This window comes from Narcine bancroftii, unplaced genomic scaffold (genome assembly GCF_036971445.1).
Source record: "Narcine bancroftii isolate sNarBan1 unplaced genomic scaffold, sNarBan1.hap1 Scaffold_163, whole genome shotgun sequence".
NCBI lineage: Eukaryota > Metazoa > Chordata > Chondrichthyes > Torpediniformes > Narcinidae > Narcine > Narcine bancroftii.
The window spans coordinates 1,427,749-1,444,396 of NW_027211898.1; the positions used below are offsets into that span (position 1 = coordinate 1,427,749).

The following is a 16,648-nucleotide window of genomic DNA, read 5'->3' on the forward strand; positions in this document are numbered from 1 at the left end:
TGCTTGAGAGATGCCAGATGTGTAATGGTCTGGTCCGCCTCCCAGTTGCTAGATGTGGAATGATGGACCTGACTGATGAAAGATATCGAATGGTCCGCCTGGCTGATGCTGGAGTGGAATAGACCACGTTGCCAGATGAGGAATAGTTTGCTGGAGTGGAATAGACCACAGTTGCCGGATGAGGAATGGTTTGCTGTCAGATGCCAGATGTGGAATGGTGTTTTTCCTAGATGCAGGATGTGGAGTAGTTGTCTGGCCAGATGCCAGATGTGGCATTGTCCACCCACTTGAGGTCAGATATTGACTAGTCTCCCTGACAGATGCCAGATGTGCAATGGTCTACCTGTGAGACGCCGGATTTGGAATGGACCACTTGTCAGATGCCGGATGCAGAATGGTCTGCATGTCAGATGTCAAATGTCATATCAGCTTCCTGCCATTTGCTGGATATGGAAACGTCCACCTAACAGATGGCAGATATGGAAAGGTCCCCCTGCAAAATGCCAGATGTGGAATTGTCCACTTGCCAGTTGCCAGATGTGTAATGGTTCACCGGCCATATGCCAAATGTAGAATTATCTTCTGGACAGATGCTGGATGTGGAATGGAATTCATGCCAGATGCCAGATGTGGAATGGTCTGCGTGGCTGATGCTGGTGTGGAATAGTCCACCTGCCAGATGCTGGAAGTGGAATGGTCCACTTGCCAGATGCTAGATGTGGAAAGATCTTCTGGTCAGATGCCAGATTTGGAAAGGACTTCCTGCCAGATGGCATGTGGAATAGTCCTCCTGCCAGATGCCACATGTGGAATGGTCTGCCTGTCAGATGCTGAATCTAGTATCATCTTACTGCCATTTGCCGGCTGTGGACTGATCAGCCTAACAGATGTCGGATGTGGAATTGTCCACCTGGAAGATGCTGGATGTGGAATGTTCCTCTGCCAGATTCCGGATGTGGAATGGTACACCTGCCAAATGTTGGAGGTGGAATGGTCCTCATGTGAGAATCCGGATGTGGAATGGACTTCGTGCCAGTTTCTGGATGTGGAATGGACTGCTAGCAACTTACAGAATGTGGAATGGTCCTTTGCCAGATGCCGTATGTGGAATGTTCCGCCTGTCAGATTCATGATGTGGAATGGCCTTCCTGGAAAATGTCCAATGTGGAATGGTCCATCTGACATATGCTGGATGAGGAATAGTCTGCCTGCCAGAAGCCCGAAGGGGAATGGTCTTCCTGCCAGTTGCTGGATCTGGAATGGTTCTTCTTCAATATGTCGGATTTCCAATGGTCCACCTGCCAGATGCCAGATGTAGAATGGTCTTCCTGCCAGATGCAGTGACTCCAATTTGACAGTTAGGAGATGGTTTAATAGTGATGTACTGTAAACTGAAGCAGATATTATGATACCAGGTACACAGTTTTGAGAGGGTTTAACAGTGATGTACAATAAACTGTGCCAAATACAGTAACATGGGTCTCATAGTGGGGAGAAAGATTAACGGTGATGTTCAGTAGAGTTAGACAGATCCTGTGAGAAAGGTTTCACAGTGTTGAGAAGTTTAAATAGTGACGTACGATAAACTTTGGTGGATATGGTGACCGAGTTTAAAGTGGAGAGATGGTTTAATGGTGATATACGGTAGACTCAGGCATATTTTGTGACACTGTGTTCACAGTAGTGAAATGGTTAAAAAGTGATGTACGATAAACTGTGTCAGATACTGTAACACCAGGTTCACAGTAAGGAGAAGGTTTAATGGTGATCTACGGCAGACTGAGGCAGAGACCGTTACACTGGGTTCACAGTGGGGAGAAAGTTTACAGTTTTGTACAATAAACTGTGGCAGAAACTCTGACAAGAGGTTTCCAGTTGGCATAAGGTTTAACGGTGCTGTAAGATAAACTGTGACAGATACTGAGACACCAAGTTCACAGACGTGAGAATGTTCAATGGTGGTATATGGTTGACTGAGGCAGGTACTCAGACACTGGACTCACAGTAGTGAGAAGGTTTAACGGTGATGCATGGCAGACATAGGCAAATAATGTTACACCGGGTTCACAGTGGGCAGAAGGTTTAACGGTGATATACGGAAGAATGAGGAAGATACTGTGAGACAGGGTTCACAGCAGCAGTGAGAAGGTTTAACAGTGATGTCCAATATAATGTAGCAAATACTGTGACACTGGATTCACATTTGAGAGATAAAACAACAGTGATGTATGGAAGACTGAGGCAGATACTGTGACACCAGTTACACAGTGGGGAGAATGTTTAATGAGGATGTATGGTACACTTTGACAGATACTGTTCACACCAGGTACACAGTAGTGAGTAGGTTTAACAGTGATGTATGATAAATTATGGCAGATGCAGAGACACCAGGTTCACAGTGAGGAGAAGGTTTTATGATGTTTGTTAGAGTGAGACAGATACTGTGACATTGAGTTCACAGTGGTGGAAGATTTAACAGTACGATAAACAGTCCCAGGTTCTGTGACACCTGATAACCATTTGTTAGTGGATTTAACAGTGTAGGATTATGTGTAGCAGATATTTTGACAGAAGGTTCAAAGGGGAAAGAGGTTTAATGGCGATGTACGATAATCTGTGGCAGATAGAGAGACAATGGGTTTACAGTGGGGAGAAGGATGAACAGTGATGTATGATAAACTGTGGCAATACTGTGACATGATGTTCACAATATTATGAAGTTTTAATGGTGATGTATAATAAACTCTGGCATATACTATGACCCCGGTTTCACAGTGGGGAGAAGGTTCAACATTGATGTACAATAAACTATGTCAGATACTGTGACACCGGGTTCACAGTAATGAGAATGTTTAACAGTGATACACGATAAACAGTTCCAGATATTATGACACCGGGTTCACTGTGGAGAAATGGTTTAATGGTGATGTACGGCAGACTGAGACAGATACTATAAACTCCATGAGATACTGTGACACCGGATTCACTGTGGGGAGTGGTTTAATGGTGATGAACAGAAGACAGAGGCAGATACTGTGAAACCGGATTCACAATGGGGAGAAGGTCAATCACTGCTGGACGATAAACTGTGCAAGATACTTTGATCTTAGGTTCACAGTGCGAGAAGCTGTCACAGTAATGAACGATGAACTGTGTCAAATACTGTGACCCCAGGTTCACAGTGGGGAGAAAGTTTAATGGTGATGTACGGTAAATTGAGATGGATACTGTGACACTAGTTGAATAGAGGGAATGAGTTTAAACAGTGATGAACGATAAACTGTGTCAAATATTGTGACACTGGGTTCACATCCGTCATACGGTTGAACAGTAATGTACGATAAACTGTGTTTGATACTGTGACACCAAGTTCACAATAGGGAGAATGTTAATGGGAATGTAGGTAGATGGAGGCCGATACTGTGACACAGATTTCAGAGTATGGAGTAGATATAACAGTGATGTACAATAAACAGCGGGAGATACCGCATTCACAGTGGGGAGAAGGTTAATGGGGATGGATGGTACATTAAGGGAGATACTGTGGCACCAGGTTCACAGTGGGGAGAAGGTTTAACGTGATGTACGGTAGACTGAGGTAGAGACTATGACACAAGGCTCATTGTATTGTTAATTTCTCTTCATTACAACATCTAATTTATATGCTCCATTTTTCTTGTGGCAACTTCCAAACTTTCCATAAAGTTAAATTCTAATCAGATTTAGTTCATTTAAATAGGTCACCATTAAAAGCCCAAATCATTTGGTCTCTAAAGTACGCCTCACAAAATTAAATTCTTTACTTGGGTTTGGTTGCAACAGCTCTTCAGTTTGCTTCATTATTTTTTCAGTCCCTCGTTTTGTGTTTTCTTTTTTGCCTGTGCAGCTTCACCAAATGGGCATCCAACTCTCTCTTCTCAGCTTGACCCAACGTCTCCTCTGTAAACTTAAGCAAACCAAGGAGACCAAAGTTAAAATTTTCATATTTGCATTTTCAAAAACAAAAATGGTGCTGTGACTTGCAGTTTCACATCTTAATCCCACTTGCTAAACTTGCAAGCAACTGCACCTCATCCTACAGCTGGAAAATTGCAAGAGAACTGCTGGGTTAAAGCAAAGATTCCTCCCAGTCACCTCATTAAAGGCCTCCAAGTTAACAACAGATAGCAACCTGAAAGATAAATACAAAGATCTGTATCAGGAATATTAACGGGCTTTTAAAAAAAATCATTTCCACTATTGAAAGAAAACTCAGGCTTTTGTTGAACAATTCCTGTTGTATTCCTCAAAATGGTTTGAATCTTGATTTCAAGCAGAGTCATTTGGTGAGATTGTTGGTCCAGAACAAACCCTGCCCACACACTCCCTTAAATACCTCCAAAGTCCTGGCTCAGCTCTGCTCCATGCTAAAGCTATCAGAGCTTTTCTGAAGAGATATCAGAATTCAGATGCAGATACGACGAGTCAGAAACACCCTAATACTTCCCTGAACAACACACCTCTCTCTGAAAACCAGCAAGAACCTTCCTGAACTGTAATGTTTTTTTTACCTTTCGAGCACCAAAGCCTGGTGAATTTTACATATGTTAAATTCTGTGCACAGTATAAGAATGGCCTGCAACCAGTGAACTTTGAGGAATGAGAAGTGAGATTGGACTGTGAACCAAAGAACTTTTCTGAACTTACACACACATTACACACACGTGCACTTAGAATTAGAAGGGGGGTAAGTTAAGTAAAGTAATTTAAAGTAGTAAAACAGTCATAAGTTGAAGTGTAATTCCATATTCATATTTAAAGATAATTAAAATCAATGGCGAATCTGTCTGCCTCACAGCAGGAAAAAAGCAATTTTGTGTGATAAGACACTTTTTAATTATATGACAGTAAATAGAGAGAGAGGTTCAAGTTTCAAACTATTACAAACTCCAGTCACCAGAGCTACCTGGATTATACCTCTTCCCACTTTATTTTTTTGCAAGGACACCACATTGTATATTGATATGTTTTTGAAAGAGATTATTGTAGGAGTCGTGGAGGCCACAAACAAACACAAACACTTCACAAAACAGCTCTTATTTAAAATGCAAGAGCTTTGCTGATAGAGAGTCATTCAGGTGCCAAGAGCCTTTGCAAAGACAAAACAAGGAGACTGCTTTGCTGAAGAATTTCAAAAGCAGGTGTAAATGGATTATTGATTTTAAATCAACTGATGAATGGACTCAGAAGTTTGGGTCCAGTGCAGTAATCTGGCTGGTTGCAGTTTGCTGTTCTAAGAAGGTCATGTGCTTTTGCAAGCATAGAGGAGAGACCAAATATGCTTTTTCTAATAGAGAGATGGCAAGCTGAAGACGGTTTGTGAGTTCTCAGTTCAGCCTGTTGAAAAACTTTTAATCCAAACTATAGGAAATGGCTGGCCTGAGTGTTTCACCTGAAATAAGGAAAACAAAAGGAACTCTATGGTGACCTGCAGAAGAGGTGATCATTTGGAAAACCGTGACGGGTTTCATTGACAAGACCCCAAAGTGGCTGATCAGAGGGAATCAGTTTTTGTGTGTCCAATGAGCAAGAAATCCCTCTCTGAAACCAACAAGAGCCTTCCAGGAGGGGTAACCATTCACTTTTAAGCACCAGAGCTTGGTGCAAATTCATAAATGTTGAATTCTTTGCACAGTATAAGAATTGATAGACACCAGTGAACATGGAGTTGTGTCAAAGAACTTTATGCACATTAAATACACCTGCACTGAGAATTAGAACGGGGCAATGTAAGGCTGTTAAGTTAATAGTGATAAGTTAAAGTTTGATCCTGTTTTTTTGTTTAAAGAAAATTAAAAATGACGTTTGTTTAAGTATCTTTTGTCTTGGTGATTTTCTATTGCTGCGAGGTTTTGGGTCCTCTGGGCTTATAAAAGTCCCAAGGAGGTTTTCTACTCCAGAACACCCAAAATGTCTTATTTCTTCAATAAATGCAGATTCCCCCATAAAGCCTGCACCCATATCTCCAATTTTCTTTCTGCCCTTACCCCACCTCCTCTCCGGCAGAACAAGGACAGAATCCTCAGATTTCTCGCTTACCACCCATCAGCTGCCACATCTGACACATTATCCTTGAACACTTCCAACTTCAGCACCATTCTCTAACCTGCTACATCTAACCCACTCCACTCAGATCCTCTTTTCACAGGGGCACGTCTTTCTGTGACTCCCTCAAGAGCACTTCCCTCTCCCTTGACAGCACTTCCCTCTCCACCCACCACCACCTGACGCACTCCCCTTTGGAATTGCAGAAATTTCCAAACTTGTCCCTCCATTTCCTGCCACCTCCATCCAAGGCCACAATCAGACCTTCCAGGTGAGGCACTGTTTCACATGCACCCCATCCAACCTAATCTACTACATTTGGTCGACTCAGTTGACCTCGATATCACCAAGACCAAATACAGACTGGGTAGCCATTTTGCTAAACACCTGTGCTCTGTGGATCTAACCTTGAGCTTCCTGTGGCCTACCATATCATTTCTCAAACCCTTCCAGCAACATGACTGTTGGCCCCATCCTTTGCCAGGCTGAGGGCACACAAACTTAAAGAAAACATATTATATTCCTCCTGGGCAGCCTTAAACTCTATAGCATGAATACGAATGTTTCTAATTTTAACCAATCACTCACCTCTGTCTGATTTCAGTTTCCATCTCTTGATCTACTGCCCATTTGAATAAAATTACTCCTTTAAGGTAGAAGAGTTGACAGTGGTGTTTTCCCCATGTCGCTTGCCATTGAACAACTGGCAAAATTAAGTTGCGCTTGTTGCAAAATGAATGGTGTTATTGTTCAAAATCTCCCTGAGATTGAAAGTATTCTTGGACTGAATAGACATCTGGGCCAAATGGCTATTTAAGGACATTCTGTACCTGATTGTACGCCCTGAAGTACAATGAGTAATTCTCTCCACTAAAGATTGTTACATCTATACAGAACATGTATTAATACACAAAACAATCACACCTCCTTATTGGTCAGGAAGTGCCTAAACCACACAAGGAGACTGAGGAGGTCAAGGCCAACGGCTCTCATCCTGAGATTTTACAGGAGCGCAGTTGAGTCTCCTGTCTGGCTGCATCATTGGATGGTCTAGTAGCTGTAAAGCATCAGACAGGAATGATGCAAAGAGTTGTGAGGATCACTGGGGTCTCCCTTTCTTCTGTAGATGACATTTACTGGAAGTGTTGTTTAAATAGGGCTCAAGGAATTGTAAAAAGACCATTTCCATCCAGTGCACAGCATCTTTAACCACGTCCATCATCAAAATCAGGACTGCCAGGCTGGGGAATAGCTTCTTCCCACAGGCTGTGAGATGGAAGAAAAGTATCCTGTAAGTGGGATAATCATCCCAAATATTTATATATGTAGCGGCTACTTCGATAGGGCTACTAAAGCAACACACCCACACACACACACCAGGTTAGTCAACACAAGACTGCTTTATTCAGACTTTACAGGCTTCTTTGATTTAGTGTGTCCTGGGCTCCATGGGACATCATTATGAGTTTGCTTCTGAACCACAGGACCGCAGATTTAAATGAAGCCGTGTGAGTGTCCCGTGCCATCCGGCAGGAGAATCCACAGATCAACGTGCCGTTCCTCGCCACGAAGCACCACGCGTGGACAGTCAATTAAATGGATGAGTTCCCAACTGTCTGTCTTATATTTTCACTCGCGTGCCAAAGAACCTTACCCGCTCGGCCCACTACACAGCTGCTAAACCACCCAGTTCCCCCCCAGAACCTTCACAGAAACTAAAACATCAGCTGCATGCACCTGAGGTGGACCCCCCTCGCCGTCTGGGCTGGGGGCACTGAAATAGGTGAAGCGGGCTTCACATGGGCAGGCTTGAGTCTACACTAAACAGCTGTGAATGTCCCCTTATGTCCAAAGTATACACAAGCCCATCCTTCTTCACCACATGGAAAGGGCCCTCATACGTTAATTGTAATGGCGCTCCTGGGACCTGTCCGCGCACAAAAACAAAATCAGCGTCCAGGAATGGTGGGGCACATTCTGTTTAGGTGATCCATGCCAGTGGGTAGGAAAAAGTTTGCTGATCATGACTCCATGTCAAAGCTGTGAAGGAAATTCAGGTCAGAGTTGGTTGTGAAATGAATGTCCCATGAAACTGTAAGAACTGTACCATCAACCATCTCTGTGGACAATGCGGACATATCTTCCTTTGAAGAGATGTGCACTCCGAATAGAATCCATGGCAACTCATCGACCTAATTGGGACTGGTGAGTCAGGCCTTAAGTGCGGACTTCAGTTGCCAGTAGAAACGTGCTCAATGATCTGAAGTAATGTGTGTCGGAAAACCAAATCTAGCCATCCGATCGACAGTGAATGCTCTTGCCCTTGACTCAGTGTCACTGGATGGCAACGGGACAGCCTCTGACCAGCGTGTGAAACGTTCTATGACTGTTAGAATGTATTTCAAAATTTGAGATAATGGCAATGATCCAAGCAGGTCCACATGCACGTGTTCCAACCGCCTGTGTACCACCGGGAAATGTTGAAGAGGTGCCTTATTGTGCCGCTGAATTTTGGCAGTCTGGCAGGAGGTACCTGTGCAGACCCATTATGCAACACCCTTTTTTAGTCCATGCCATACATATTTATTTGACATGAGCTTGACAGATGTTCTGATGGACGGATGAGACAAGGTGTGTATCTGGTCAAAAATGTGTTGCCTCCAAGATGCCGGAATCACTGGTCTAATGTAGCCCAAAGACATGTCACAAAGTAAGGTTGGCTGCCCAGTTGTGATGCCACCTGCAGTATGTCCAAGTTAGTCATGGTCGTACTATATGGCTGACCATCGGGGTCCATTGCCTGGACACTGGCTAATTCAGGAATATCAGTCTCATCCTGAATATGATATACAGTCGGTCTGGACAGAATATTCATGACGCCATTGTTTTTACCAGATGTTTTCCAAGTAGATTTAAGGGAATTCTAAATCTCTGCCCTAAGTGCCAATAAGCTGCTGGCAGGTTTGAATAGCATTCTTCAACCCAAGTGGCATCCTAAGAAATTCAAAAAGCCCAGAAGGGGTAATAATTGCCATTTAAGGAATGTAATACTTATGGGCTGGGATAAATGGGGAACAGTGGGGAACAGATGGGGCAAAGTGGGGAACATTGTGAAGAATGGGCAACAGGGTGGAACAGATGTGGTACACCTGTTCCCCACTATTCCCCAGCTGTTCCCCACCAGTTCCCCACTATTCACCACCGTTCCCCATGATTCCCCACTCTTCCCCTCATTTCCCAATCTGTTCCCCACTGTTCCTCCCATTTGTCTCTGTTCCCCACTGTTCTCCATTGTTCCTCAGCGATCCCCACTTTTCCTCATCTCTTCCTTTCATTCCTCAATTTTCACCTCTGTTGCCCACTATACACCACTTTTCCCCACTGTTCCCTCACTGTTCCCCACCGTTCCTAAAAGAAGTCTGTAAAGTCTGAATAAAGCAGTCTTGTGTTGACTAACTTGGTGTGTGTGTGTTTGTGTGTGTATTACTTTAGTAGCTCTACCGAAGTCGCCGCTACGATTGGGGACCCCAAATGCAAGATTCAGGGAAGCTTGAATCTCCAGTTACCATGGACACAAGGACGGCAGCAGCTGTTGCCATCACGGCTGCAGTTAATGTGGTGGAACTTCATTTGCCTCCTTTCTGGACACATCAACCTCGGGTATGGCTTAATCAGGCTGAAACCCAGATTTGTCTTGTGGCATAATGGCAGAGGACATGAAATTCTGCCATGTAATAGGTGCATCGGACACTGCTGCAGCGTCTCAAGTAATAGAATATGTTGCCAATCCCCTGGCAGAAAACCAGTAAACCAGGTTCCGCCAATTTTTCCTGGACTCGCTGGAATTGACTAGACATGAGCACGACTTTTAAATACGGAGGACCTAGGTAACAGGAATCTATCCGATTTAATGAATGAGATGCTCGCATTAGCAGATGGTTATTCTCATTGTTTACTTTTTGAGACTCTATTCCTGTCCAAACTCCCATGTCGTGTCACAATACCAATCATTAACATGGATTTCCACCATCCCCATGACGTAGTGCAGGAGACTGACAGGCTGGATCACACTCCAACGCTAGAGTCTGCTCACGTACAGACTGTTTTCGCAGCAGATCCATATCCCGTGTCCTATGAGCCAACTATATCTTCAGTTCAGTCAAAGAAGGATGAACGTGTTGACAGGCGGTGAGAATGGTGTTTTTACCATGGCTGTTGGTGGAAAAAATGCCCATAAATGTGTCCCGACATGTACCTATTACAGAAAAAAGGCAGGAAACGATAAGGCTGGCTACCATTTATGGCCATGCCAGCTGGCACAAGCACGTCCCATTGTATCTTCCAAGACTGCGCTGGTAAGCACAAGTTTCTTGTAGACACGAGTGCTGAGGTCCGTTTGCTCCCACCAACCTATTTTGAAATAAAACCCACATAAACAACACCACCTGACTCTTCAAACACAAATGGGATGAAAATTCCCTGCTTTGGCACAGGATAGGTCACGATTGGGATAGGAGGTGTGACATTCCATTGGAATTGCCTATTGGCTTCCATTGCACAGCCTATTTTGGGTGCAGATTTTTTAAGGTCCCATGACTTGCCAGTAGATGTGAAGTGGAGGAAATTGGTTCCTGCTACCACTTTTCAAACATACCCTCTGGGATGCAGCAAAGGGAGAGTTTCCCACCTCGGGGTGCATACCTTGAACAAATGTGCACATGCTGCTCTGCTCAACGAATTTCCCTGTACTCTCTCACCTAATTTCAATATCTCCTAAACAGCCCAGGGTGTGTCCCATTACATAGACACTTCAGGCCCACCAAATGACGTCAGGGTTCGTCATCTTCCACCTGATAAACTGCGCAGGCAAGGGCAGAGTGAACTGCAATTGAGGAATTAGGTATCATTCAGCACTCCAACAGTCCTTGGGCATCACTGTTAAACATGGTACCCAAGAAAACAGGTGGATGGAGACCCTGCAGTGATTACTGTAGGATCAATAACTACAGCCGACAGATACCCTATACCTCATATGCAAGATGTCGCTGCCCATCTGCACAATTTCTGTGCTTTCTCCAAGGTAGATCTTGTCATGAGATCAAGTGTGGGGAAAAGTAGGGAATGGTGTGGAACCGTGGTGATCACTGCAGTAAAATGGAGAACACGGGAATATTGGGGAGCAGGGTGGAACAATGAGGAAAGGGGAACAGATGGGAAAGAGTGGGGAACACTGCAGAACAGAGGGGAACAAAAGGGAGCAGGGGAACAGATGGGGAACTGATGGGAATCAGTGGGGAACTGTGGGTAATAGGTGGGATACTGCTAGAAAACAGTTGGGATTGGTGGAGAACAGTGGGGAAAGTTGGGGAAGAGGTGAAGAACAATGGGCTACAGTGCAGAACTGTGGGAAACAGATGTGAAACAGTAGAGAACTGTTCGGGAACAGCTGGAGAACAGAGGGGAACTGATGGGGAACAGTGGGGAACCATGGGGAAACAGGTGGGAAACTGGTAGGAAACAGTTGGGATTGGTGGAGAAGAGTAGGGAACATTTGGGAACAGGTGAAGAACAGTGGGGGAGAGTGATGAACTGTGGAGTAAAGAGGTGGAACAGTAGGGTACAGTGGAAAAATTGGTGAACAGCTGGAAAACAGAGGCGAACTGTGGGGAGCAGGGGAACAGTGTGGAAGAGATGGTGAATGGTGGAGAATGGGGGAAAAGTGGGGAATTGGTGGGAGACAGTTGAGGAACAGTGGTGAACAGGTGTGGAATAGCTGGGGAACAGTGGGAACAGGTTTGGAACAGTAGGAAAACGGTGGGGAACAGTGGGGAAAAGATGAGGGACAGTGGGAAACAGTTTAGAACAGATGGGGAACTGATGTGGAACATTAGTGAACAGTGGATAAATGTGGGGAACTATGGGGAACATGCGTCGAACAGCTGTGGAACTGTGAGCAACTCTGGGAAACTTTGGTGAAAACTGGGGAACTGTTGAGGACAGTGGGGAGCAGTGGGGAACAGATGGTGAACATTGGAGAACTGCGGGAAACAGTGTGGAAATTTAGGTCACAGATGGGAAAAAGAGGAGCATCTGATGGGCAACAATGGGAAACATGGGGTGCAGTGGGTAACAGTTGGGATCTGTGGGGAACAGTCGGGAACAGTGAGGAACAATAGGGAAAAGTGGGAGAAATGGGGAACAGTTGGGAACAGAGGGGAAAAGTAAAGCACAGAGGGGAACAGTGGTGAACAGAGTGGAAGAGTAGGGAACAGTTTAGAATAGATGGAGAGAAGTGGGGAACAGTGAGGAACTGTGGGAGATAGTGGGAAAGAGGGGAAGAATGAGTAACAGTTGGGTATACAGGGTAATGGGGAGAGCAGTGGGGAACAGAATGCGAACATTGGAGAATGTGGGGAACAGTGGTCAAAAGTGTGTGTCAGATGGAGAACTGTGAAGAACAGTGGGAAACACGGGGCACAATTAGGGAACAGTGGTGTATAGTGGGCAACAGTGGGAAAATTGAGGTACAGAAGGAAGAGATGGGGAAAAGTAGGGATCACTGAGGAACAGTGGAGAACAGTGGAACAGAGACAAATAGGGGGGAGCAATGGGGAACAGATATTGAATTGTGGAGAATGTGGGAACAGTGGGGAACAGATTGGGAAATGAGGGGAAAAGTGGGGAACCATGTGGAACAGTGGTGAAAAGTGGGGAAGTGGTGGGAAACAGCTGGATAACAGTGGGGAACAGATGGGGAACTGATGGGGAACAGTGGGGAACCATGGGAACTGGTGGGAAACTGAGGGGTCAAAGGGAAGAATGAGTAACAGTGGGTAATAGATAGCGAACTGTGGAGAACGGGAGAACAGTGGAGAAAAGTGGGTAACTGATGGGTAATGAGGGGAACAGTGTGAAAATTGGGGAATAGGAGGAACAGTGGGGAACAGATGGGGGACTGATGGGGAATATAGGGGAATAGTGGGGAACAGTCAGTAATGGTGGTGAACAGATGTGGAACAGAGACAAAAATGGGAAACAGTGGGGAAAAGTGAGGAACTAAAGGGAACAGTTGGGATCAGTAGGGAACAGGTGGGGAACCAAAGGGAGCAGGGGGAACAGATTGGAAAAAGTGGGGAATCGTGGGGCACACTGCAGAACAGAGGTGAACCAAAGGAAGAAGGGGGAACGGATTGGAAAAAGTGGGGAACAGTGTGGAAAAATGCAGAACAGAGGGCAACCAGAGGTAGCAGGGGAAACAGATTGGAAAAAGTGGGGAACCGTGGGGAACACTGCAGAACAGAGGGGCACCAAAGGGAGCAGAGGGAACGCATTGGAAAACTGGGGAACCGTGGGGAACACTGCACGACAGAGGGGAACCAAAGGAAGCAGGGGGAACGGATTGTAAAACGTTGGGCCGATGGGGAACACTGTAGGACAGAGGGGAATCAAAGGGAGCAGGGGGAACTGATTGGAAAAAGTGGGGAACTGTGGGGAACACTGCAGAACAGAGGGCAAACAAACGGAGCAGGGGGAATGGATTGCAAAAAGTTGGGAACCGTGGAGGACAATGCAGGACAGAGGTGAAACAACCAGAGCAGGGGGAATGGATTGCAAAAAGTTGGTAAGCGTGGAGGACACTGCAGAACAGAGGGGAACCAAAGGGAGCAGGGCGAACAGATTGTAAAAAAGTGGGGAACCGTGGGGAAAGCTGCAGAACAGTATGAAAACAAAGCAAGCCGGGGGTATGGTTTGGAAAATGTGGGGAACCGTGGGGAAAACTGCAGAACAGAGGGAAACCAAAGTGATCAGAGGGAACAGATTGGAAAATGTGAGGAACCGTGGGGAACACTGCAGAACAGAGGGGCACCAAAGGGAGCAGAGGGAATGCATTGGAAAAAGTGGGGAACAGTGGGGAACACTGCACGACAGAGGGGAAACAAAGGAAGCAGGGGGAACTGAATGTAAAAAGTTGTGCCGATGGGGAACACTGTAGGACAGAGGGGAATCAATGGGAGCAGGGGGAACTGATTGGAAAAAGTGGGGAACTGTGGGGAACAATGCAGAACAGAGGGCAAACAAACGGAGCAGGAGGAATGGATTGCAAAATGTTGGGAACCGTGGAAGACAATGCAGGACAGAGGGGAAACAAACAGAGCAGGGGGAATGGATTGCAAAAAGTTGGGAACCGTGGAGGACAATGCTGGACAGAGGGGAAACAAACAGAGCAGGGGGAATAGATTGCAAAAAGTTGGTAAGCGTGCAGGACACTGCAGATAGAGGGGATCCAAAGGGAGCAGGACGAACAGATTGTAAAAAAGTGGGGAACCGTGGGGAACGCGCCAGAACAGTATGAAAACAATGCGAGCCGGGGGAATGGTTTGGAAAATGTGGGGAAACGTGTGGAAAATTACAGAACAGAGTGGAGCCAAAGGAGCAGGGGGAACAGATTGGAAAAAGTTGGGAACCGTGGGGAACACTGCAGAACAGAGGGGAACCAAACGGAGCAGGGGGAACGGATTGCAAAAAGATGATAAATGTGGAGAACACGGCAGGACAGAGGGGAACCAAAGGGAACAAGGAGAACAGGTTGGAAAAATTGTGGTGCCATGGGTAACACTTCAATGCAGAGGGGAACCATAGGGATCCCGGGGTACAGGATGGAAAAAATTTGGAGAATCGTGGGGAACACTGTAGAATAGAGGGGAACCAAAGGGAGCAGGGGGAACGGATTGGAAAAAGTGGGGAAGCGTCGGGAACACTGCAGAACAGAGGATAACCAAAGGGAGCAGGGGGAACGGATTGGAAAAAGTGGGGAACCGATTGGAAAAAGAAGGGAACCGTGTGGAAAAATACAGAAAGGTGGGGAACCAAAGGGAGCAGGGGGAACGAATTGGAAATGGTGGAGAACTGTGGGGAACACTGCAGAACAGAGGGGAACCAAAGGGAGCAGAGGGAACGGATTGGAAAATGTGGGGAACAGTGTGGAAAAATGCAGAACAGAGGGCAACCAGAGGTAGCAGGGGAAACAGATTGGAAAAAGTGGGGAACCGTGAGGAACACTGCAGAACAGAGTGGAGCCAAAGGAGCAGGGGGAACAGATTGGAAAAAGTGGGGAACAGTGTGGAAAAATGCAGAACAGAGGGCAACCAGAGGTAGCAGGGGAAAGAGATTGGAAAAAGTGGGGAACCGTGGGGAACACTGCACGACAGAGGGGAACCAAAGGAAGCAGGGGGAACGGATTGTAAAACGTTGGGCCGATGGGGAACACTGTAGGACAGAGGGGAATCAAAGGGAGCAGGGGGAACTGATTGGAAAAAGTGGGGAACTGTGGGGAACACTGCAGAACAGAGGGCAAACAAACGGAGCAGGGGGAATGGATTGCAAAAAGTTGGGAACCGTGGAGGACAATGCAGGACAGAGGTGAAACAACCAGAGCAGGGGGAATGGATTGCAAAAAGTTGGTAAGCGTGGAGGACACTGCAGAACAGAGGGGAACCAAAGGGAGCAGGGCGAACAGATTGTAAAAAAGTGGGGAACCGTGGGGAAAGCTGCAGAACAGTATGAAAACAAAGCAAGCCGGGGGTATGGTTTGGAAAATGTGGGGAACCGTGGGGAAAACTGCAGAACAGAGGGAAACCAAAGTGATCAGAGGGAACAGATTGGAAAATGTGAGGAACCGTGGGGAACACTGCAGAACAGAGGGGCACCAAAGGGAGCAGAGGGAATGCATTGGAAAAAGTGGGGAACAGTGGGGAACACTGCACGACAGAGGGGAAACAAAGGAAGCAGGGGGAACTGAATGTAAAAAGTTGTGCCGATGGGGAACACTGTAGGACAGAGGGGAATCAATGGGAGCAGGGGGAACTGATTGGAAAAAGTGGGGAACTGTGGGGAACAATGCAGAACAGAGGGCAAACAAACGGAGCAGGAGGAATGGATTGCAAAATGTTGGGAACCGTGGAAGACAATGCAGGACAGAGGGGAAACAAACAGAGCAGGGGGAATGGATTGCAAAAAGTTGGGAACCGTGGAGGACAATGCTGGACAGAGGGGAAACAAACAGAGCAGGGGGAATAGATTGCAAAAAGTTGGTAAGCGTGCAGGACACTGCAGATAGAGGGGATCCAAAGGGAGCAGGACGAACAGATTGTAAAAAAGTGGGGAACCGTGGGGAACGCGCCAGAACAGTATGAAAACAATGCGAGCCGGGGGAATGGTTTGGAAAATGTGGGGAAACGTGTGGAAAATTACAGAACAGAGTGGAGCCAAAGGAGCAGGGGGAACAGATTGGAAAAAGTTGGGAACCGTGGGGAACACTGCAGAACAGAGGGGAACCAAACGGAGCAGGGGGAACGGATTGCAAAAAGATGATAACTGTGGAGAACACGGCAGGACAGAGGGGAACCAAAGGGAACAAGGAGAACAGGTTGGAAAAAGTGTGGTGCCATGGGTAGCACTTCAATGCAGAGGGGAACCATAGGGATCCGGGGGTACAGGATGGAAAAAATTTGGAGAATCGTGGGGAACACTGTAGAATAGAGGGGAACCAAAGGGAGCAGGGGGA

At 46.2% G+C, this 16,648-nt stretch overlaps 1 protein-coding gene across 3 annotated transcripts in view; it reads right to left on the reverse strand.

Annotated features, from left to right (window-relative positions):
- Positions 1–342: 342 nt before the first annotated feature.
- The window catches only part of LOC138750525 (uncharacterized), a 195,371-nt gene continuing 179,065 nt past the window's right edge, over positions 343–16,648 (reverse strand). For all 3 annotated transcript variants that reach the window (XM_069912607.1, XM_069912609.1, XM_069912606.1), the window contains 2 exons: positions 3,804–3,946; positions 343–1,391 (listed from right to left, as the gene is read on the reverse strand). In XM_069912607.1, coding sequence (XP_069768708.1) covers positions 736–1,391; positions 3,804–3,840 — 693 coding nt within the window. In that variant the 5' untranslated portion in view covers positions 3,841–3,946 and the 3' untranslated portion in view covers positions 343–735. The remainder of the gene's footprint in view (positions 1,392–3,803; positions 3,947–16,648) is intronic.